The sequence below is a fragment of the Coturnix japonica genome, chromosome 2 (genome assembly GCF_054131305.1).
Source record: "Coturnix japonica strain WE chromosome 2, WE-NBRP24, whole genome shotgun sequence".
In the NCBI taxonomy this organism is placed as follows: domain Eukaryota; kingdom Metazoa; phylum Chordata; class Aves; order Galliformes; family Phasianidae; genus Coturnix; species Coturnix japonica.
Window position 1 is genome coordinate 20,229,101 of NC_140664.1, and position 25,060 is coordinate 20,254,160.

The 25,060-nt window shown below is 40.8% G+C and overlaps 2 protein-coding genes across 5 annotated transcripts in view; both read right to left on the reverse strand.

Moving 5' to 3' along the window:
- CPQ (carboxypeptidase Q) overlaps positions 1 to 20,713 on the reverse strand; it is a 154,203-nt gene extending 133,490 nt beyond the window's left edge. For 2 of the 4 annotated variants that reach the window (XR_004306273.2, XM_015856153.3), the window contains exon 1: positions 12,877 to 12,941. The gene's annotated coding sequence lies outside the window, so the exon portion shown is untranslated. Of the gene's footprint in view, positions 1 to 12,876; positions 12,943 to 20,526 lie in introns of those variants that run through there. The other 2 variants (XM_085539400.1, XM_085539399.1) reach the window with 2 other exon arrangements.
- A 1,381-nt stretch (positions 20,714 to 22,094) lies between these two features.
- SDC2 (syndecan 2) overlaps positions 22,095 to 25,060 on the reverse strand; it is a 52,286-nt gene continuing 49,320 nt past the window's right edge. The window contains exon 5 of the mRNA XM_015855925.3: positions 22,095 to 24,381. Within this exon, the coding sequence (XP_015711411.1) occupies positions 24,218 to 24,381 (164 nt within the window). The 3' untranslated portion in view covers positions 22,095 to 24,217. The remainder of the gene's footprint in view (positions 24,382 to 25,060) is intronic.

Genomic DNA, 25,060 nt, shown 5'->3' on the forward strand with positions numbered 1-25,060 from the left:
GACCGTGGAAGGAAAATATTCCTGAGAGTGACGTGCCATCTACCCAAAAGAACAACAGAAATCACCTGTGACTTCATCTGTGTAGAATAAATCCACTACAAAGATCTCCTCTCATGCTGTAAGACATGAGGCAAAGGTCTGACACAAGCTGGAGCAGAAGATTCTGGGGTTATCTCAGGACACTGACAGAGAACTGTAAAAAGCCTGTTAGAGTCTGAGCTACTGTTTATTTGTGGTTATAGTACACAGAGAACATCGGTGTATTTTTACTGCTAAGCTCTGTACTTTCCCCACGCTTCTTCCCTTTGGACCAGTTAATTACATGCTCACAGACATCCTCTGCTAGAGACATCAGCTATTTTCTAAGGACAGCTCTGCTTGTCCCCTGGTTTTTGCCAGGCTCATCATTCACAAGGGACCAGGGAAGACAATCTAACTTCTGACAGAAAACAAATTCTTGCCAAATGGAGTAAGACAATTTTGTAGAGTTAGTTTAAAAACTTAAAATTTGGGCTTTTGTTTGTTTAAGGGCTTGAAAATCTACTAGACTATGCTGATATACTTAAGTTGTTGAAAGGAAAACACAGGAAGCATTTTTAATTACCATTTAAGACCTCAAAGAGCCCCCAGCTACCAACTTCCCCAGCATTATTATTTTTTTCAGTGGAGAAATGAAACCACAGTTATCACATTCTCTTTAACTAAGAAATGTTTCCTTTGCTCTTTCTAGTCTCATCCAAAACCAGCAGCATCCTTGCTCCAATGACTGCCCCGGAGGATCTGCATTGCAGAGCCACACTTCTTCCCTGAATTTCCCACTGAACACTGAGAACAGATGTGTCCACAGCTTTTGAGGATGCAGCCAGCAGTGTTTCACTACCTGCCATTGCCTGATGGTAGAGCATGTTACCAATTTCAAATCTTGAACAAAAGCACAAGGATGGAACCATAATGCATCTCACCTTCCTCAAATAGTCCAGCATAATCCAGTCAACAACTAGAAGCATTCAGAAATAAATAACTTCTTGCTGGGTAAAGTAATGTCATACTCTCTTGGACTGCAGTACAGGAGCCACCCTGCTGCTAATTCAGAGAAAAGAGCACATCTGTTGTCACAGTCTGCAACATCAAGTTTGTCACCCCAATGAGTCAGAGAGTACTGGTTCTTGCACATTTCACAAGCTGGATTTAGCAAATGAGTGTCACTATGCCTGCCAGATTAAAGAATAATAATAATAGGATATGCACAAATCTTCAATGCATTTAATTATTCATTGAATGTCTTCAGTAAAACTTCAGAGCAAAATCAGATAGGAAGAAAACACACTTACTTTCAGGAAGTGCCATCCTTTCTCCAAGTCCTATTAATGCAACTAATTTTGTGGGTCCCTAGTGCAAAATAAGCATCTTTTAGGGCTAATAACCTGGGATTCCCCTTGCTCTTCCAGCAGGCAAGGATGCTCAATAGAGCATTACAGTTAAGCTTCCTCTAGTTTATTTCTCCACAAGGGTCCCATTGCAGCCAGGCCTGCAGCCTCATGTTTAGGGCATTCTAAAAAGTGCAGCTTTCAAGAACATGTAAAACCTCCAACTCCCACCTTTCACTTCTCAAAATGGGCTTCTGAATGCTGGCACATTAAGCAAAAAGTGGGAAGCACCACTGCTCCTCCTGACATTCTGAGGAGAACCAGAAGCCACTCACATATCAGAGTCTCTGATGGTGGGTTTGGACTACTTGGTGGATATCTCCTCTAGCCTAAATCTGTTATTCAGAATATGAAATGGACCCGTAAAAGGGGAGAAAAGTTAGAGATGTAAAAGAGAAATAAAAGGCAGGAAAAAGTATTTTCCAGCTCCCATGAGTACTATAAGGGATAAAATATACAGCATGTTACCTTCGATGTGCAGACAGTGTAATAAATGCATTTAATAGCAGCTAAGAAGCCACTTTAAAGATGCTTGAACCTACTGTCTGATCCATTTGTCCACAGTTAACTATTCTCTTTGAAGTAAAAGGGCAAGATCATTGGGATCTTCATCTTTTCTGGCACCATTTTAAAGAACAGCCTTAGCCCACCTCTTCTGTAAACAGCTAACCTTTGGTACAATCATTACAATCATTATCATACAAATTACTTAAATGTAACAGATGGAAAATTGTGGCAGAAAAGATAATAGAAAAAAAAAAAGAATGCATCTGCTGAGAATTCTATCTCTAGCAATCAGATAACTGAAAGAGGGGCAGAGGGAACGGAAATAAGAGAAACAAGAAGGAAAGCAATGCTTCTGCTTCAGTGGGGCAAAGTTTCCCCCCAAATCCCAGTTGAAAATACGACAAATGGATGCAAAGACTTCACAAGAGTCGTGGTTATGGGAAATGGGGGAAAGAGAAAACAGTGAATTAAGGATATTAACCACTTAATTTCTAACTGTCTGCTAAATCTATAAGGTACCTATCGGTTTCCTAACCACACACCATTTGATTTTCCTCCAAGGAATGTAGGAAACCTTGAAATCACACAGTGATTTTGATAACATTAGAATAGACTGAAAAGCCCCAGGGTAACAAACTCACATGGTGCACAGTGCTGTCTGATACAGTTAATAGCATCTGAGAGAAAGTTTGTTGTGACAGCTGTGGAGTAGAATGGCTGGAAGGTTAGGTGGACTTGCAAAGTGAAGAGGAGATTTCTGCCTAAAAATAAAGTCACAGAACTCTTCCATCACTTAGAAAGATAAGGGAGAAAGAAAACAAAGACACTTCTTTATAATCTTGAAGAGTAAAGCAAGAAAGCAGACATTTCTCAGACGGCTCTTCCAGAGTTGTTAAGAATCCTCATCTGAGAGTACATTTTGTTCCAAATCAGTTAAAAATTCCTGGCTTTGGGAACATACAGTCAAAATTATCATTTGTGTTACAAAGTCCTTAAAATTAGCTTTTTATGTCTAAAGCTAAGGAAAGGAAGAGTGTTACACAATATGGATACAAGACTTTGCATACAATTCCAAATCTTATCATATTTGATCACAAAGTCTAACACTCCAGAGTAAACATCAAATCCTGAGCTGTTCTACCCTTACTGGCTTCAGAAGAACTATTGTCATTTACTACAACCTAAGATACATCATGAAATCCTTGAAAAGGCAACTACAGCCTAGCAGTTTATAATGTCCAACCAGGTAGTGATACTGGTTTCATGTCTCAATGGGAAGTTCAACCACCTCCCTGGGAAGCCTATGCCAGTACTTAACAACACTTTCTGGGAAGAAGTTTTTCCAGATATCCAACCTAAACTTACCCTGGTGCAACCTGAGGCCATTTCCCCTCATCCTGTCACCAGTGAGCATCCGAATAAAACTTATCATTTTAAGTCAATCAGTAATACATGTTATTAAATGTTTTAAAGAAGAAATGCAAACATTTTCAAATGCATTCAACCACTTCAGCTGCTTTACTCCATCCACCTCCAATCCTATTATTTAGATATACTAACAATTCCCAATTAAGTCAGAAAAATTATCTTCACGATGCATACATTTATTTATTCATATTAAGAGTGGGAAAAGGTATTAATTTCAATGGGACATGCTGTAAAGTACGTTGTTGATGATTTTATCATGTTCACTCGGACATAATACTGACACTCAAATATCATATTGTATTTCAACATATCAGCGTCAGAAGTAAACTGCTATTGCTCAGTGGCAAAGTACAGCTGGGGCCACCATGCCAGAGTAGCCTGCAATGCAATCTAGTAAGAACAAAATAAAAGAAAGGGGGTTAAAATGTTTAAATGAAAGAATCAAGAAGAACAAGATAAATACACCTAAAGAGCCTGAGCTACTACAGGAAAAGAAAGAAACATAAATCAGTTAGTTACTATAGGAGAAATCTATTGCTATAAATGTTTTTTGTTCTTTTTAAGAGGCAGTCAGCCAGCCCAATTTGGATTCAGTCCACAGTGCCAGGCACTGCAGATACTCGGAGGTAAGCTTGCCATTAAAACCTGACAACTACAAACAGACAAAATGGATGAGTAATTGAAAGAGGAGGAACCCAAAAGTGACATCTCCAAACTCAGTAACACCACAAAATACATTTCAATTAGCAAGGCCATTCAATCTCTCTTTGCTGATACCACCAAGAGGAGCCGTCAAAAGCTTTCTGCAGTGAGGCATATGCTCGTATTACAAAGAGTCAACTGGAAATGAAAGTCAAAACAAGGAAAAAAGAATACACTGCGTAATACTCACACCAGTTATACAGAGAGAGAACAGTGACAAATGCTGACACAAGTGAGTGGCAATTCCCGGTTTTCTGAGTCAAGCAATTCTACATCCCAAACTGATTTTTTTAAAGATGCGTTTTAAGACTTTTGATTGAGCATAGTGAAAACTTTATAAAGTAAACAATTAAAAGTATCCAGTCTGCTGGTAATAAGTATTTCGCAAAGTGTGTCTCCATTTACTTTGTTCACACTAACACAGCTGGCTTGTTTCTATCCAGAATTCTTATGCAGTGACTCCAAGGATTCCTCATGGAGGTGATGTGAGGAAACAGCTACTGAGCTGTGACAGGTTAGAAAACATTACTAAAGCATCCAAAATTTTACATTTTAAGATGGGAAAATACACACTGGGAAGGCGAGATGCATAAAATTCTCACATCAAAGTATATCAATGCAAAATGAAGAAGTTAATTTGGAATATGTAGTTCTCAAACAAACATCTTGTTAACTTATAGCTACAGTATGTCACAGTTCCTCTGTTTTTATTGTGGGAAAGAGGAGCACAGGACTGAGAGCCAAACAACTGACATCTGAATGAGCACCAGCTTCTTAATACCTCAATACCTTTCGATGAATTAACATTCTAAGCAAAAGACTGAAAACAGAAGGAACTTCTATATAAAACAGCCAGAAGTAACAGCATAAATCTGAACAGATGTTCAAAATGGAGTTAAGATTGTCTAAAGCATCTTTTGGAGGGCTGTGTTTACTTCTCAGTACACAGAAGTACTATTCATGTGCTCAAATTAAAGTATTTGAGTATAGTAGCACTGGACTAACAGTATCACTTACCATAAACTACATCTGCTTTTTATTAAGATGCTTACATGACTAATCATCCCTCAAGTTAAAGGTAGATTTTGCATAGAGTATAGTTCTCAGGTTCAGTATCAGTAGGCATCGCCTTTGAACAACATTTTCAAAGAGACCTGAAGCCATCAGTTGCAGGAAATAATTGTTTGCTGGTTTGATTTCTTTCAAAATTTTCATCAAGTTCTTAGAAAAAGACCAAAAATGACATAATTACCATATTGTAATATATTTTAGATAATGTTGTTCATACGAGTAACTCTGCAAGCACAATTAAACGTCTCAGGCTTGCACAGATGCATGTGCAGAGGCACCACAGAACATATTTGCACAAATATCAACAGCAGCTTCACAATAAATGACAAATGCACCAGTGCTAAAACTTATTTATGAGCTACACTGGAAACAGCTTTCCAAAACAGCAAGAAATATTTGTGAGAAGAAAAGTGGTTTACTGAACCGTGAAACTGCCTTTTTTCAATACAGTTATTGTTTGAATCTCCTGATATTAGAGAAAGGAATGGAGATTCCTTCTCTATAATACTCAGAGGTGCTTTGTTCTAGCTGTCCAACTATCTGTGGTACTCTGTCTGACTCGGATACTTGACATAGTCTTGAACGTGACTATACAAAAGCTGATACTGTACTTCAGCATCATGTCAAGGGAGAATACTGATTTTGGCAAACTGGAGCTGACTATGTATATGTATGTGACATTTTCTGGCACACATTTTACAGCATCTGGCACAAGCTTTGTAGCATCTGCAATACTATTCAAGGCAGAATGTGATCAACACTCTTTCTGTAAATATTACGTGAAGACATCTCTCTGTCTTTGCACTGACATGACTTTAATACTGCACCTGCCCAATAATACTTAGAAATTAAATAAGGCCAAAGAAGTACAGCAGGAAACAAAACAGCTTTCTTTCATCTCAGGCTGAGGTTCTATGATTATGATTCTGTGATATTATGTATTTTTAGACATTGGCGATCTTCAAAACCACCCACATGCCTCTGCACATACTAATAAAATCCAGGGGCTTTACACATATCATGAATAAGGAGTCTAACACTGGTGCTCCTTTAGCAAATCCAGATGATGGTCTGCCCCTTCATGAACTGAAATGTAAGCGCCACTTGAAATGAAACTGATACTGGAGGATACGTGAAGTATCACTTAAGAATCAGTTACACATATTGTAGTTTAGGTTTCCCAAGAAAAAGGCCAGCATTAGCTGACTTTCATCCTTTCTATGCCACTCCTCTGCTGGGAGAGAAGATATTAGATAGCATGCTTTATTTAGTTCATTTTGGAAGGTTGTACAAGATGCCTACTCTAGTTATTATTACTATTTATCCTCTCTGCATCTATTTCTTTTTACAGAGAGTTCACATAGCGATAAGCTCACAATAGTTACTTTCATGTAACATTCTTCAAAGGAACTTTCCCATGCTCCCGCTTCTGTTTACACGCTGCTAACCAGGCTGCATGTTCTAGATTTTCAGAAAACAGACATCTAAATACATTTAATTCTAAAACCAACATGCTGTTGAGAAAAGAAGCAATAGAGAATTTCCCACATCTTCCAGCACTACCGTAACAAGGAAACGCCAAAGGAGATAAAGCAGCAAGTGAAAGGAAAAAGAAAAAAGTTAGAAAGTGAAATGCCTATTTATTATTTCTCTCCTCTGAATAACTGCTCTGACTTTGGTAAACACTTGAGACCTGCAAAAGCATTGGTGGTGGGTCTGACAAGAGTGCGGGGTATAACTCAGTGCTAAGACTGCTGTGAGGGCTGCGCCATAATCCCAGAAAATGGCTCTGGTTTCAGAAAAACAAACGAGCATATAGAATCCAGATATGCTTCACAGACACATGTACACAGCCCAAATGGAGTTTAGCTGTTGAGTTCATCTTCTGACTTAACATCAGGGTCACCAAAACAGGCTTCACTTTGTATGTTTGTTTTTTATCCTCCTACTTTAAATAAAATTTGCCATATGATTTGGATCAAAGAAACACGGGATATATCACCATTGGTAACAGATATCTCTTCAAATAAAGCTTAAAGCACACATTAACATTTTTCAGCTTAAACCTTAAAAGCTTAAAAGCTTAAACCATAATGCAATTTTCACAGACTGTTAAAGTACAAATAACATTAGACAGGAGAACATGATGTGGAAGAAAAAAATACATCAGAATTTCCAGCTGTGCCAAAGTTCCCATTCTACAGAAAGCATGAAGTCTTGCTCACTTATGAACTTACTGCTGTTGTGTCAAAAGGATTATCTTTACTCAAAAGCAAGATTCTGAGCCAAAAACTTCTTCTAGATCAGTCACCAGATTTGCTAGAGGAATTCAGAGGTGCCCTGTGGTTCTACAGCAGTCCAAAGTGAGGCAACTACCCAACAACTCTCTAAGATCCACTCATGCCATATAAGTTGGGCTTGGCTATGTTGGGTCTTTATAATAGTTATGGCTGGAACGTACTCCAGATAAAGCTTTAATGTATGATGTATTTGCTACTTCAGGCAGCACGACATGCTGGAAACAAGCACATCTGTCCTCATTTGATTATTCCTTGAAGAGTGGCCATGGAGTGATTTATGTTCATTACTACCCTTCTGTCAGGTTTCTCTTTGGTCATAATGGGTAACTCCAAAACAAAACATGAATCAGAGATCTTGGGTTGGCAGTAATGAGTATTCAAATAAGTACCGGTGTATGCTAACAGCTGATGGGCTATGCAACAAAAGTTTGGTCCAGTCATGGCTTAAGTCCATGTAAGTCACAGCTACAGTGGCTCTGCCCTCCCAGCTGCCTTTCACTCACACCAGAACATTGCCCCATGTGGTCAGGCAGCACACTGGTTCTGGGAACCAATCCAGTGAAAAATACATTCATTCTTGTTTCCAGAAAATAATCACAAGCATTAGTACCAGCAGGTTATTGTCAAGGAGAAAATGAACGTGTCCTTCTTAAAGCAAGGTTGGACTGTGGCAGTGCAGACATCCTAAAAAGCACCCTGAAAACTGCTCCTTCCATCACCTCTGCTACTGAAAAGCCTTGGGCAAAAGGATGGATGGGTGGCTTAGGTGGTAACCTCTGCAGCAACTGCAGCTGGATTTGACAAGGCAGTAACTCAGAGCGGATGCACAGAACTTTTCCAGCCTCTTCTACAGACACTTTTTTCTTTTTTTTTTTTTTTTTACTTCTTAACACCCCCTATAACTCTTTACCTAACAACTATTTAAAGATAACCAAACTCAACTAGTAATTAAAATCAAGCTGACTTCTCCTTGTAGGGTATCTCACATTGCATCAAGAAGGTAGAAACTGTCTGCTCTCTATAATTCTTGGCAGTGCTGAATACATCACCTGCAGTTAGTGATACGCTTTTCTGGTGTTATTATGACAACTTAGCTGGTTGTCACAACAGAAAATATTCACTGCCCAATGCAATATATGATCAACCTGAAACAAATTAGTTATTTAATTTTTGTTTGCTTCCAAAGCAATGAAGGATTTCAACAGGCTATAATTCCAAGAAGAGTTTTTGCAGCCAGCCAAGGAAGGACAATCATGTTTTGTATGGGAGAGCACAACTAGAGAGTCCTAGGAGGTGAGCCCGATCATTCAGCACAATAAGAATCGACAAGATCGGAAAAGCTAACCCCAAAACCTGCGGAGAGTAGAACGGAAAACCATTTCAGATGAATCAGATTTATGCTTTAGTTTTCAACAGCTGAGTCTACAGCCTCAGATCTCATTTTAAAGCCTCAAAAACAGCACACTCTTTTCTCAAATGTCTATTGGCACACTCACAATATTACGTAAGCGCCTTTTGTGGGGCTACTTGAAACACCAAATTACTTTCAACTCACTTGTCTTATGTAAATTTAGTCAAGTGCCTCCTCCAAAAAAACAACAAAAAAAAAGTAATACAGAAATTAAAGGCACGGGATATCAATATACAAGTAATGGATGAAAGCTAGAAAAATTAGGGGAGGAGTGATCTCATTCCCTTTCATCCACAGTGTTCTAGCAGGAAATGTACTACTGCTACATGTGAGTAAAAGATCAGACGCCACAACCGGCAACTGCAAAAAGAAGAAATAAAAAGAAAAATCAAACTGACTAAAATCCAGAACTGTTTTCTTGCTAAACTGATGCTAAAATGGGCTTCACAATGGTAACAACTGCCATTCACGCAAAAGCTAAATCAGTGGGGTCGCAAAACAGGTTTGGCAAATCCTAAACCAGCAGTATCCTGAACCAGCGGCAAACGCCATAGTTCTACTGAAGGCAGGATGGTCAGCGGAGCAAATTTAATGTAATTCTGCTTCGTTGTTCGTTATTTCCTTCGATGTAATCAATGGCTATGACACATTACCTGAGATTAGCCTCCTCTCACTGTAACATACAGCACCTCAATTTACAATTCATCTAGGCAGGTTAAGAATTAAGATAAATCTGACTAGAATCTTTTCTTTTACAGTCGGGTTTTATGATTGCAGATCTTTTCCCACACCTCTCATTGCAACGGGTGTTACAGAGAAACAGCTTCTAAGAGATACTTTTTGATCCAAATACCTGTTCCCTGAATATTTCAACTGAATCCCAATTTGGAAGCAACAAAACCAAAGGAATCTTCACTTCTCTCCCTCATAACTGCTATGAAGAAAATTCTTAATACAGGAAGAACTTCTTTACAGAAAGGGTAGTTAGGTACTGGAATAGGCTCCCCAGGGAGGTGGTTGAATCGCCATCCCTGGATGTGTTTAAGAGCCGTTTGGATGTGGTACTCAGGGATATGATTTACTGTAGGGTTTTTAGAGTTAGGGTTCCGGTTAGGCTGTGGTTGGACTTGATGATCTTCAAGGTCTTTTCCAACCTGGGTAATTCTATGATTCTATGCTAACTAGACTTAAAAGACTCCAGGAGAACTTTCCTATTCTTACTATTATTACTATTCTTCATATCTGGACAGAAATAAATCCAAATGAGCTGAGTGTCTCAATGCTCTCTGTTTAAAATAGAGAAAACCAAACAGCTATCAGTCTCAATGGCCTCTTGTAGGACCACAATATCATTTTTAAAACTACAGGCTAATGAGGTTAACGTTTTTGTTAAGCTGACATACAGTTCTGTCTTCTATTGTAAAGTTTAAACAAGAAAAGAGTGGAACATTGTCCGCAGATTCTGCCAGAGCTTTTGACTTAACTAAGTAATTGGCATTTAGGAGATTACAAAGCAGAGCCCAAAATTCACTATTGCCATCAGAGTGAAAAATGTAAGTAACTGAGGGGTCAAATGAAGAAAGAACTTACATTCATTTCAGTACCTTGTGATTATTGTAGACATCTGGTAACAAAAACGTGAAAGATTACCACAATGCAGTTTTTGACAGATAATATTTCCTGTCCAGACAGAACAGAAAGAACTGCAAAACTTCAAGATTGTAATCGTTTCGTACATTTCTACACTCAAAGTTCTTTTTTAAGAAAAATACTTCACCCCTGCAGCTGCTATCTCTTAGATGTACTGCCATCCTTCATTTTCATCCTCCCACAACTGGAAAGGAAGGAAGAAATGACAAGACAAAGTTTTCAATCTTAAAACAAGAAAGTTTATGCGCTATAGCAGGAATAGATAAATGAATCCCATGAGTGTTATGAGTTTCTGCAATCGTATCAACAATAAGAGGCTGCGTAAGTCGCTTCCTTTCCCGAGTCGGTGTTAAAGACATGCAGGCATTCGCAAAACCATGTAGTAAAACTAGGAAGAATTTATATGAGCTTTTACTGACAGATGTCTCCCAAAAGAGGTCAATGCCAGGTTGCTCTTCCTCAGCCCAGATTTGCAATCTGTTTGTATCTGATTTAGTATCTTATTGTTCTGCTGTTCAAAAGAATTATATGTATTTTAAACACCAAGAAACAAGATTGAGTAAGACAAAGGCTTAGTATGAAACTGTAAAGCTGCAGCGGCTCTGATCCAAGTTTATCTGCACAGACTTCATCTTAAAGTCTGAAGCTGAGTAAAGCAACACTGACTGTAAAGCACAACTCATACATGCTATTTAAGATAGAGCAGATGCGTCTGAGGAGAGGAGTCAAAGTTTACAAGGAAACAAGCCTTATGACCTCTCACAGATACAGTAGGCTTTACAATGTTTCTTTGGGGAAAGATGCATTGTAGAACTTATTCAAAATAATAATCATCTAACAGAAGGAACATCAGACCAGACTGGAAGGTGTTCTAAGGAGTGACAGAAGATAAGCATGAGAATGGCTTTTAACAAAAGCCTTTGTCCTTGCATAAAAGTAACCAAAGAAAAAACAAGGCTAACCTCCCTCATCCTGGCTTAAACCCTACTGTCTCAAGCAAAGAAAGGTACATTATAAACAAAGACAGAGATGTAAACAGTCCTTTCATTCCCACACAGGGAATCTGTTCTCCAGTCATAGCAAGCATTGCTCTCTAAGAGAAAACACCCACGCACTCCCCTCTCATCAACAGATTAATACACTCTTACCACGCTTCAATACAAAAAGGCAACCAGATGTGGAACAGTTTCCAGAAACAGTAAAAATTAATCTAATTTTGAACAGAATGAAAACCAGACAGATAAATATATATATACATTAAAACTAAAACCCACAAACTCAGGATTCCAGCTGGTGAACGTGCACAGCCCTTCCTGAGCAGCCTTTTGGGTACACTTCCAGCACCTGGAAAAGTCAGGTCCCAAAGTGCTGCAGCTTGAAGGCAGTGGAAAGCCGTCATCAATTAGACATAAATCCAACCATGTGTATTTTGAACCTTCTCTTCAGTAGGACTCAAGAGCAGACTTGTAACCTGCCGGATGCAGCCACCACATTGAAGGGCTACTGCACATCTAACACTTTCTTAGCAAAATCCATTTGGGCTCACAGAACTCATTGGGGTTTTTTGTGTGTGTTGTTGTTTTGGTTTTTTTTAACCTCATTTTTCTTTCATATATTTAGTAGTTCTATGAAATATGTATATAATTTTATACATGTATATAAAACTCAATCTCTTACATACTTTCCCCTTTCGCGTCAACTTGGAAAAAGCAGTCTTTGAAGAATGAAGTCCTGCCAAAACAAACCTAACTGGTACTAGTTACTACAACTTCCTACTCAGAAGCACTAGACCATTTTCCACGCTTGGATTTCTTCACCATGATGTGCCATAAAGCACACCTGACTATGTGATTTATCCATCTGATATCTTTGAGTTTTGTATCCGGTGATATTTTTCAGTGCAACATCCTCCTCAGCCCAGCTGTTTCTAGGAGAGCCCTGAGCAGCCATTCCTCACCTCACACTGACCACAAAGCCCTGAGGCACGTGGCTATGGCCAACTACAACTGGGCACCGACATACGTTTTAATTTCCTCTAAGAGGAAGGAAGTAGGAGGAACGTATTACTTCTGGCTGTGCGGGGCGGCCCGCAGAGCTACCAGCACGCAGCCATCTGTCCTCCAGAGGAGGAAGGGCAGGAGGGGCCGGGCCGAGGGCTCTGACAGAGGGCGGAAGACAGGCCGCCATTTCGGTGGAGCCGCAGATAGAGCGAGCGGGCGCTCAGCCGAGGCCCCGCCATGGCCGCCCGCCGGCTCTCCTTGCCCCCAGCCAGGATCAGGAGCCCAGGCCTGCGCTTCCCTACGGCTCTCTCGGCCTCCCGCCCCGCCCCGCTCGGCTCCCTGCGGAGAGGAGGAAGACAAGGAGGGGAGCAAAGACGCACCTTCCCCGAGCAGCCCCAGCGGCGCCAATAGGGCCCCCACCTCCGCCAGGACGGCCGGGGACGACGGGGAGGAGGAGAGGAAGCTGCCGCGGGGCGGGGTATGGGGACGGGCTGCGGCTGGAGCCGCTTCGGGGCCGGCGTGGCCGTTCGGGCCCATCCGCAAGTAACGCCGCGTTCATTTAAATTAAGGCGTGTTTATAAAAGCACTTGGGTAAATGGGTGCAATTTCTTCTGTAGATAAGATCTGAAAATACAAACACGGGTCTTAATCTGCAAACACTTGAATTTAAGCGCTTGATTAGTTCCATTTAAGTCAATGGGACTGCTCTAGTGCTTGCAGGTAAGTGTTTTAGGATCAAAGCCCTTGGCGCTGCTCCAAAAAGCTGCTCTATCAGGAAGACAGTGAAGAATTTCCCTCTAAAATCCAACGCGGTGCTCTAATATTCACATTCTCCCTAAGCGAAAAGCCGGCGGTGGTAATGAGCTTCACCAGCGGGTACCTTGGGGAAGGATGCAAAGGAGGCTGTGAGAGATAATGGCTGTCCCTGGAGGCCCAGCTCTCCCCTCTGTCGGTCTGAGAAAAGGCACTTGTATTTATTCACCTGTGCTTTTCAGTGGGCAACAATCTGGATGGCACGTTCTTGCGGCATCCTCTCCTGCATAGGTTGCAGAGTACTTCAGCGGGATGCAGGATTGCATTGCACTCAAACTGTTGCATTCCTCCAGAGCCCCGTTCCATTGATTAAATTGACCTGTTAACAAATTGTTGTTAGAGATCTACCTGCCCTTCTGTCTCTTCCCTGTGTATTCTGTATATTCTTCACATAACCTCCCCCGTGGGCTGTGTCAGAAGCAGGGATTCCTGGAAGGAATTATACACTGTGATTGAGGTAATAAATCACTGGTTGGACATCCTGCAAGAAAATATTGCGTTCTCAAAGGTTGGCTGAAACTTAGCCACCAATGCATGGATCTCCCTTTTGCTTCCAAGGAGCAAAGAGAATGAAGACAGGCCTTCAAGAAGGAACTAATGTAGAATTACACTTGCGTTTGAATTTACAGTCTAGGTTGGTTCCCTGCAACTCATTCCTTCTCTCTTCATTTTCCCCCCTTTCCATTAAATTACTTCCCAAACCCAATTTCCAATGATTTTTTCCTGGATTTGCTCCCCTTAATAACACTTCCACAGCCAAGGAGTGAAAAGGATGAGTGATAATGAGCCACCTTTTTTCCCTGTCATCAAATAGTCAGAAGTATGGAGAAATCTTGACATGTCTGTCACTAATCCCAGATCAGATGGAAAAGAACACACTGCTCACGTCTGCTGCTGTCTTTGCTTGTGAAGCAAGAAAGAAGAACGTGTAAAGAGACGTAATAACACAACCTAGAACTCCACCCTGCTCCTTTTCAGCCAGGAACATGCACAAATCTGTTTATGGGTTGGAAATACATCAATACCCACTTAGCCCCAGGAAAGGTATTTCCATCACGCCCATCTCTTACGTTATTTTCTCATATTTTGTGTTATTCACTAAACGCATAATTTTGTTTTCCTTTACTTTGCAGCTTTAGGACTTTCAGATGATTATTCTTCCCTCCTAGGGATTGTAATTTTACATCAGGGAGAGACTGGAGCTGAAGAGATCTGTGTTTGGTCTCCCAGACTTTGTGTACTACACTGGGCAGAGCTGTAGCCCCTGCCCCCAAAAGTCACCCGTGTGATCTATCCTGCATATATTTGAGTGCTTGAAGTCACTCGTATGGATGTATCTTGAGAGGGCTGCTGTGATGACACTGGTAGGAACAGTGTCAGAGTGAAGAGCTAATTTAATACTTGAGACAGGGATTGCCAATGTATACATATAGATATAAACGTCAAAAATAATCAGAATTATGAGATTGTAACTGTGCTTCAGGGAATAAGCCTGTATCTAACTTCTCGAAAGGAGGATGAAATCTAATGTGAGGATGGATGACACTTCTCACTGAAGGATTTTTTCACCTTCTATTACACAGTGTGTGAAGCAACTGGTGCAGCGTGCTGTTAGACGCAGGGTACTGGCTGAAAAGATCTTGAATCTCTTCTGAAGTGACAGCTGCTTGGTTGGGACGTGCTTTTCCCTGCATGGCACAGGGATGACACTTTTTCTCTGAGCTTTGTTTTTCCAGTCTGCGTACGCTACGTACTTTCTGGAGCAAGGGCTGCTTCAGTGGCATTTCGAACTTCACTGAAGTCTCTACGATGGGACTGTATTAAAATAGTAAAGAAATCACAAGCATGTTCACATAATAATTATTATGCAAAGTCGGGAGGGGGAGGGGAAAAAAAGTGTGAGATTTCTTTGAAAGGCTGCCAGGTACAGGTACAGACACAAAAGATGTTTGAAGTGGGAGCACACTCTTATCAGCCTGAAGGAATTACTGATACAGCAGCTCCCCTTGTTCAGAAGACTGCTCTCAACTTTCATTTTATGACATTTGTTTACTTTACTGAATTATTTTCCTATTTTTTTTCTGTTTTATTACGTTGGCTCCCAAGAGTCTCCTTTGGGTTCACACAGTGTTTCACTACTTCCAGAAGATTTTTGTTCAGCTCAGCTCTTCTTTGTAACTTTCTGCTATAGCCAGGTAAGTATGGACAGCTAATTAATGTAGACTTCAGCTTTTATTTCCTCTTCTTTTCAGTTAAAGGAGCTGAAAAGAAATATTCTGAAGTTCCCAAGAAGTGCTGCTTTTCAGGTCTTCCTGGAAAAAAAAGTGTTCATGTTTGACCTTGACTTGTATGTCTTTCCATTCGCACTGCCTGGCAGCAAATTAATATATCCTAATAGTGCACAAAGTGGAGAAAAAGGCAGAGACACTGAAAGAAAGAGAGCAAGCACCTTGTAGCATCTATCTTTCTGTGCAGTTTTGCTAGCTTTTCTGCTACTGTGTTAGAGACTGTTTTTTTCACATCTCAAGAAGTTCATCGGCAGAGAACAGAACATCTGAAAGCAGTAGGTTGGTAGGGCATGCCTGCTTTGTGTGTGCTGCTATACAGGTTTACTGTCAGAAGTCTGCATTAGTTGCCTCAAGTTTCTATGCAGTTTCAAACTAATCTGATGTAAGGCAAGAAAATTCAGCCTCTCTTCCTGAAGTGAAATTTCTTCTCTGAAGAACACAAGCCAACATACAGCAGAGCACTACTGTGTACATGTTCCAAGAATGAAGCAGTACTGGCATCTGCAAGCCCTGGGTTCTTACCCAGTGTGCAGCAGCCTTTTGCTCTTACTGCCTCTTGCCACAGGGACAGGCAGCGCCTCAAGAAAGCAGAGATGAACACACATGCTCCAGGGACATAAAATTATCAGTAACTCGTGACCTACCCAAAGTCCTGGCAGCAGAACTTGCTAGTCAGAGATGGTCTGGCAATGGAAGTTTTCCTGTAGATTACCAGACAATTACAGTGACAATTCAGTGACTGGCTGAATGTGTTCTGACTTGAGTCTCTTCACAAACGGTGTGACCTGTGCTGTCATTGATAGGGAGCAGAGAAAGAGCACCTGATGTGAAAACAGAGATTCAAGAAGCTTACTTGCAAGAAGATTCCTGTGGATCTCCATGCTTCAAGTAGCAGTTGGTTCACCTGTATTAACAAGTTTTTCACTCCTGTGTTTACAAGAAAGAAAAGGCATATAGATACCTAACATCAATTATCGCATATTTGCATTAAGTATACATTAAATAATACTGCTCTAAATAACTTTCTTGTGATGAAAGAATTCAATTACAAGCGCTTTCTCAGCGACTCTCAAAAGTTGTTTGCCCTCCTGTTTATACCCTCCCTTCAAGTACTAAAAGGCCACAATGAGGATTCCCCAGAGCTTTTTCCAAGCTAAACAAGCCCAGTTCCCTCAACCTTTCTTCATGAGAGAGGTGCTCCAGCCCTCTGGTCATCTTCACGGTCTTCCTCTGGACCCAGCTTCTCTAGATCAGCTACAATAGTGTGAGATGGAGCTTTTCTGAAGCAGCAAATAGGAGACAGTTGGACAGAAACTGAGCACCAAAATTGGCTTCACCATATTGACGTGCCTGAAACATGCCTGAGGATTTTGGTTTTGTTATTTTTGATGGGTTTAGAATACAAGCAGATTGAACACCCTATTCTGTACAAGGAGGCACCGAGACCCAGCTTTCCGTATGTGTTGTTCTGAGTTCAACTGCGAGACTCTGAACGAGCCAGTAAAGTCAACCAGAGATAATAAAATATTAATCACTTACACTCAGATATTCTGCAAGGGAGTCAATGTGCTGCCATAAGGAAAACCCTACATTTGTGGCATTTAACTGCAGAGTGTAATGGAAAAATTTGTCCTCCTCTTCTGATTCCCTTTGGTAAATATTTAGAAGATAGCAAATTCTCACGCAAATTTCCATATGTCTGAATGACCACATTGTGAAGGATTTGATACACATGTTGAAAAATAATAAGAGTTGCTGTAAAAGGATGTATTACTTTTTAAATCATAGGATCCTGGAACCACAGAATGGCCTGGGTTGAAAAGGACCTAAAAGATCATCCAGTTTCAACCCTCCTGACGTGGGCAGGGTCAACAACCACCAGAACAGGCTGCCGAGAAGAACTGGTAGAGTATTTCTTAGAACCCAGAAGAATCAGAAGGGAGCGGTTCTATGGAGTTTAAGAATCAGCATTTAAAAATCATATCAGGAAAGGCTGGTGTAAAAATCGACACAGCTCTCAGTGGTTGAACATGTTGTAAAAAGCAGACTGGCGGAGAGAAAAAACGATGATTTCTGCTGTGAGGGCTGTTACAAAACTCAGACCATGAGCTGGGAGAAATCACATAGCTGTCCATCTGTAGCCACTTTCAGAGAGGATAAAAGAGAACTTTAGACTCTCTGACAGCTCTTCAGAAGGTATACAATTCTCTTCTTTTTTTTTCATTTTCAGATGTTTTTTGATATAACGGCTTAGAAGCTAAAAAAGCAGGAAAGTTTGTGCTCTACCAACCTATGGGAAACAAAAAATAAAGATTGCAACGAGAGCCATTGGTTTAAAGCCTTAAAAAACACTGTGTTTGGAATTACTCAGTTCAATCCACTTGGCAAAATGTTTTTACCTAATAAATAAGTTACTTTGGATAAAGACAGGTACTTGGAAGCCAAAATGTTTTTGCTAAGCTTTCTTTCTGATTTGTTCCATGTATGGGTTCTTAATGAATATCAGTTCCCAGGATAAAGCAAGTTGCAATAACACCTATGCATTCGGGCAGCTGGTAAATATTTATTGAACATTTTTAACATGAAAGGAAGGAAAAAACAGACTATAAGAATGTAAGTTAAGCGATGTAATAGCATAGATACGTAAATAGTGTGTTCTCCTGAAGAGCAGTAAGGACAAAATCAACTGTAAAATTATACATAGTGACAAGTGAATAAGTCCTTTTTTTTTTCCAAGCCAATGACGACTAATTCTCTTCAGGAAAATAGCAGTGTGTGCAAAACAAGGCAAAGTGTTTTAAAGCAATGTTCTTTGCTGCTGCTTTAGTTATGATCAAAAATTCAAGCTGATTGTGATCCTTATGGAAGACTCTACTCCAATATGCAGCTCAGACAACAGACATTTTCGGGTACTGTTCATCTTGCATCAACAGCAGGAACACCACAGCCCCTTTCCTAGAAACACAGCCCTTCATTCGAGACTTTCAGTCTAAACAGAAGTCAAACTGTGCCATGGGTAACCTGAGACTCAGTCTCAAGAGCTGTGCCTTCCCAAGATGTTTTTCCCCAGTCAGCAGTAACTCAGCTGGCACTGTGGGCTGGTCTAGGAGGAACACACGCTCCACTTTCTTTGACGAGAGATTCCTTTGGTTAGTTCTGTGGTAATGAAAATTATAGGGAGGAATGATGAAAACTGAACTTCAGACTGTTTTACATTCTTTCAGTACTATTTAGCATGATGGTTGTTGACTTCTCCCCTGCTGCTATATTTAGAAAGGGGTGTAGGAGGGAGACAAGCGTTAGTATTATGGGTTATGACACAAAAACATCAGAAGTCGGTTCCCATTTCTCTTTGGTATCCTCTGGAGAGCTCCAGTATTTACAGAAAGCTCCAGTTCCACCACAGCAGTCCAAGAGAATGGGCACCCATTTAGACTCCGGGGCCACGCAGAGCTGCACAAGGTGGGGGGGTAACTGGGATGTGAACATTTTTTCTTCACAGATCTTCATTTCCCACCACCAGATAAGCTTCAAATAACTTCTACTCCTGGTGGAATTTTTCTTTCTTATACGTCAGTGCTTGGTTCATTTTAGAATTAAGAGAAAAAAGAAGAAGAAAAAATATCCCAAGCTTCCTCTGCATTCAAAAAATCAACAAAAAAATCCATGGGAAAAAAAATAATTGCATAATGCCCCAGAAGAAACAGGCATGAATTGAAGTCACCCCCTGCAGAGAATGTTGGGTCTGTTTATTTTAAATGAACTATTACGGATTTTGTAATGTTTTTCTGGAAGTTTTTCATAAGCATTCCTGCTTCCTCTTGCTGCAGGCCAGGCTGAGGTACCAGGCTGGAGGAGCTCTTCGGACCTGACCTCCAGCCATGAGAGAGCGCCTCAGCTCCAGCCCAACTGTGGCAGTTTTTAAACTCCAACATGCATTAAAAAACTCAACAGCTCCACAGGCTAAGCCATAAACACATCTGACACCAAATGGGAAAGCTTGATATCTCCCAGGAATAATAAAGAGACAGAGGAAGAGCTCAGTGCAGCCCTTCCGCTGCCTGTTAGGATCAGCAGCCGCCATGAGGCCTCCTCACAGCTCCTCTGCTCTGCACAAAGCGAAGGCCTCAGCTGCTCCTCACACACCTTACCCTCCAGACCCTTCCCCATCTGCGTTGCCCTCCTTTGGACACTCTCTAATAGTTTTTTTGTTTACGATTCCATTTATATTGTGGCACCAAAACTGCACGCAGTACAGGAGACTGAGCCCCTCCTAAGCTCAGCTCTTACTCTCGCCCTTCCCTCTTGTTGCCCTCACAGCACCTCCTGGGGACAGCAAGAGATGCATGGGGTCACCTCTGTAGATCCTCCACCCGTTTTGCTGCTGTAATTCCTTTCTGAATGCCAGGGGCCCATAACCAGCAGAAGCTGGCAAGCCCTGCAGCAGGCAGCACGGACCTGTGGCTGGGGTAGCTGTGTGCGAATGAGAGCCTCTCCAGCTACGACACCGAAATCTGCCCACTCTCCTGCCTACAGATTCTCTCTGAAGAACAAATTCAGCATGACGGCAACAACTGAAGAAAACAAAAAGCCCTGTAACTTCCAGCAGAAAGTGTGTGCTGTCAGGACGGTTTCTGTCAGGACGGTTTCTCTTCCTGCCTTCTTACCATTCACCCCAAATTAATGTCTGTGGCTCCACGTGGCTCCTGCCTCCTCCCCATTCCCTCACTACAAACTAAGCTCAGATGCTGCAGATGCACGGAGGGTTTCTCAGCGTTTCCATCCACACCAGAGACCATTCTGCACATCTGATGCACACGTGAAACTGCTTCACAGGGGTCAGGTCAGGAGACCACGTTTTCATTTGGAGCTACACCAAGCCCAAGTTTTATCATTTGTTTGTTTTTAAAGCAAAAATATACAACTCACTTGACTTCACAGGAGAAGAAAGCGCTGCAGAGAATCCTTCACGCTGGCAGGGTTGGGTTACAGCTCCTCCACGTCCCACCCACACGGCTGAACCCAGCGCCTGGTCACCGGGAGGAAATGAAATGCACATGTCAGCGGTCCTGCTCACCCTTCCAGCTCCCAAGTAGAGCTGTTCTGCTGCAGCCACAGAGATCCCAGGACCAGAGGATGAGCCAAGAGGAGGGGTGCTTGCTGTATCTTTTCTTGGACAAACTGTGTATTGAAATCAAGCTTTCTGAGCCAGAAGTAATGAAAAAGCATTGCTTGGAAGGTTTGCGTTTTCACACCAAGGCTCAGAGCTGTGTGATAGGTTGGCAAGAGCTTAAACGTAACAAAATTAACATCAAAGCTCAATGAAAATGGACAACAATATTGCAAATTCCGTACAGGAGAATATGTCAGTTTGATTAAGTGACCAGTAAGTAACAAACATGACTGACTGCAAATTTAAAAGCAACTGCTATACTTCTTCTGTTAGAACAAGAGTTTTCTTAGAGTTCTCTTCCCCCTCAGATTCCTCTTCCCTTCTCCTTGTTTCCAAGTTGGAAAGCAGAGGAACCAGGACGTCAACTTCTGAATTTATTTCTCCAGGAATAAAACAAAGGTGAGAGATTCCTTCTAATGCGAGCTCTAGGCTACCAGCACTGGGCTTCGTTAGCAAAGAAGCTAAAAGGAATAAACCATTTATAGTCCAGAGAAAAATCAAAGCAGAATGGCTTTTTGATAAATATTAAAGCCCATCGATCCCCAGTAAGTACCATATCAGGCTGCTGAAGACTTCCAACTTGCCACAGCAGCCCCAATGGAGAAGAGCCAAAGAGCCAAGGGACTCTGAGGAAAAAGCCACAGCAGAGCCCCAGCCCCTGCTGAGAGCTGCGCATGTGGCACAGCACCCACAGCTTGGCATGGGACCACAGCTGCCCAGCAACACCTCCTCGCAGCCAGAGCACTGCCAGAAATGCATCCAGGAAGGGGAGAACAAAAGGGAAGCAGAACTGGAGCCCAACCAACGCTAGGAAGTCTCAGTGTAAGAGAAGCACATTCAGCTGCCCATTTCTTCTGAATAGCATTGCAGGAAGATGGCTGTCTGCATCAGCTGGGTTTCTAGACTGATGAAAACTGAACCAATGTTTATAACTGAGATTATAACATAACAGAGAGGATAATAGGAGAAAAAAAAAACATGAGTGGTGAAACCGAGCTGAAACTTTACCGTTCCTTCTGCTTGTTAGCAGATGCAGGAGGAACCAGGCAAGCATAATATGGGACAACCTGTGTAATTAGAACAGACATCTGCGTTGACTAAAGTGTCCTGGATGTTAGGTGTAGAGGTGGACTCTGGAATGTACAGATGAAAACAGCTTCTTAATATCAGTTTGCTTACAGAGAAGGAGACATTTTATCTGGCGTTAAATATTTAGGGATATATTTCCAGCGAGATTCCTTGTAGCCTTAAAGAAAATTCAAATCTACTACCTTAAGCAAAGCGGGCTTCAAAAAACTGGATGTCAGACTGTACAAATAAAGTATTAGTTTAGGCATGGTAGACTTTATTTTGGCACTTTAACAAATGCTTTATTTTACAGCAGTGGCACAGCATTTGCCAGAAGTTTTCTTTTCTTGGCACAGTTATCTCAAGCAGTTATTTTACTAATTGAATTTCACTAAATATTGCACAATAAGATATACCTGTTAAATTCTTACCCTGTTTTTACTTGTTGAACTTGTATGGCTTCGAAAAAACCTGCCAGTAAGTATAAGTAATTTAAAAAGCAATATATTAAATATTTTAGCACAGGATAGCGTTCGTTTGTTTCTAAATGACCACTGAACTTGGGACAGCGACAAATACAAGTGACGCAACTCTTATCTGAAGAGCTAATAGCTCTTATTTACAACACGGTGCCTTTTCTGAGAAGCAGTTCAGCTCGACATCCCGAACATCTAACTCTGGAAATTTCAAAATCAAAAGAGTGGAGGTTAACAGAGCAGAAGACGAAGCCATTTGTCTGTGACAAAGCGTAATATAGAGAGGCAGACTATCGTCTTCTCCACGTGTCCCCCTCTCCAACACCTATCTGCGATCTAAGCAACAGAGCCTTTCATCTTCTACTTGGAATATTTCTTTCTTCTCTTACGAAGATATTCCACTCGTCTCAACTCTTCTGCTGGAGTCCGAGCAGAATCAAACAAAATTCTCCAATAGGCCAGGGAAAAAAAATAATAATAAAAGAAATGACAAATCGAAAACTAATATACACAACAAATGGAATCAGGTACTCCTTTGAATTTTACAGTACTGAAAACAACATTTGCAGGAAGAGCAGATCTGCGTCAATACTGCCGTTAAATGTAACACAGAGGCCAAATGACTCGGAACCCGCACACCGTGTGTAGCACTTATACATTCCAGGCTTTCTGTGCCTCTTCGGCAGTAAATCTGGTCTGAGGATCAGCCTTATCAACAGCCTTTTTGGTTTTGTTTTGGGTGGATTTTGAGGACCTACTGGACGAACGTGGTGACATTAAAACATAACCATGGCAGACACAAAACAGAAAGCATACAAAAGTATATCACAATGGAATTGTCAGTATTAGGCCACATGATTTATTCAGTAGTGTTTATGTTCCCAAATTACAATGATGTCTATCCATGTAAGACTACAAAAGTTACCATTAGAATTGTCTGTGCTTATAAAATACCAACATTTTCTTTTACTGTTATATACTCATTAACACCAGTCTGCGACAAGTTACATATAATCATAGGCACTTCAAAGGCTTTAAAAGACGTTTACAACTTAAATGCATTTTTAAAGAACAAAAATTTAAACCCCTACGTGTACCTTCAAATTGCAAATAATTAACAAATACAGTGGCCATAGAAATCTGCAGCAACTTCTCAAAATACTGTTAGAGTCTTTGGGTTTGCTTAGGTTTGTCAGTAGCTTACTTCAAATCTTCCTGACAGGAGATTTTAGTAAGAACACGACCATACAGTTTGTAGTGATGATCCAATTTTACACGTTAATTCGCTGTTACAAATCTCACTGAAGCTACAGGTACGCTGAGAAACAATGCAAAGTGTAAAATTGATAATCCGACACTTAGATCTATACAAAGTGGAGGTTAGAGTTTACAGAGCTGAAAAATTACATTGACACTAAAAGTCACTGTTATCTGAATTATCTGAAGACAAATTGCACCATGACAACTACAAAAAGGCTTCTTTTTTTTTTCTCTTTTGGAAACAGATAAATTAATGAAATAAAAGCTAACTCGTAAGATCAATCTGAGACATGCTGACAAAAAATTAAACAGCTTCCATTGACTCATAGGATAAAGCAATCGTTTTCATTATATTTATGCATCAAGTTTTAAAAATTATTCGGTTGAACACCAATGGTTCTTATAAAATAAATGCTTTGCCACTGTTATCCACAGAACGCTGCAAGTGTTAAGTTTTAATTTTACATTTTTAAAGGAATACGTGTAAAGTTTTAAATACAATGGGATTTTATCATAAAGGTGCCGTGATGGCTCTTTAATGAAAAAAAAAAAAAAAAAAAAAAAAAGATCTTCATTATTCTATGCAAAAGCTTTATTTAAAAAAGTTCAGTGATCTCATAAATAGAGACACTAAGTAGGAATTTTATGCATAAAACTCCTTAGTAGGTGCCTTCTGATAGGCAGCACTAGATGGTTTACGTTCACCAAGGTCGTAACTGCCTTCATCCTTCTTTCTCATGCGATATACCAGCAGCAGGATGAGGAAGATTGCAAACAGAAAACCAATAACTCCGCCAGCAATAACAGCTGTAAGCAAAGAAAAAGAAATTCACAATGTGCCAGAAGAACGGGTCTGGAACCACCTATCTTTTTCACCTCGTGCAACCAGCTTGCCATTATTTTCTGCAACTGTCTTGAGCATGAGCAGCCTGATTTGTATTCTGAGAAACCCTGTTTATTCTAATGGAGGGAATCATTTAGGAGTGCATTTCACCTGCAAGCAAGTGATCCAGCAACCCATGGTTCTAAATAAATTATCAAAAGCTTGACTAATAAAACTGCCAATATTGCCAGAGCATAAAGTTGTAATTCACTTTTAATACTAAAATGTAAAAGCTTTTCAAGCTGATTTTCCAGCAGTTGATGTTTTTAGCCTTAGAAGAACTACTCTGTTGCACCAGCTAAAAAATGTGTTATCCCATTTCTCCATGTGTTCACTCAGTGACTCCCTATTGATGAGTAATAGGAGAGAACATTTCATGGAGCTGCAGTAGAGACACTACATTCATCATGTACTTGCTAGAGTGTAGAAACTAACACCTCCAGCTGGACTTGAAGAGCAAACCCGAATGTTTCTGCTGATGTGGATACAAATGCTGTTTCACATTTCAGTGCTCTGGGGGAGATAAAGTCCAAAACTGTGTGATTTAACTCTCCCACCCATGGCTCCCAACAACCCCTCCCGGGAGGTGGGAGGAAGGTATGT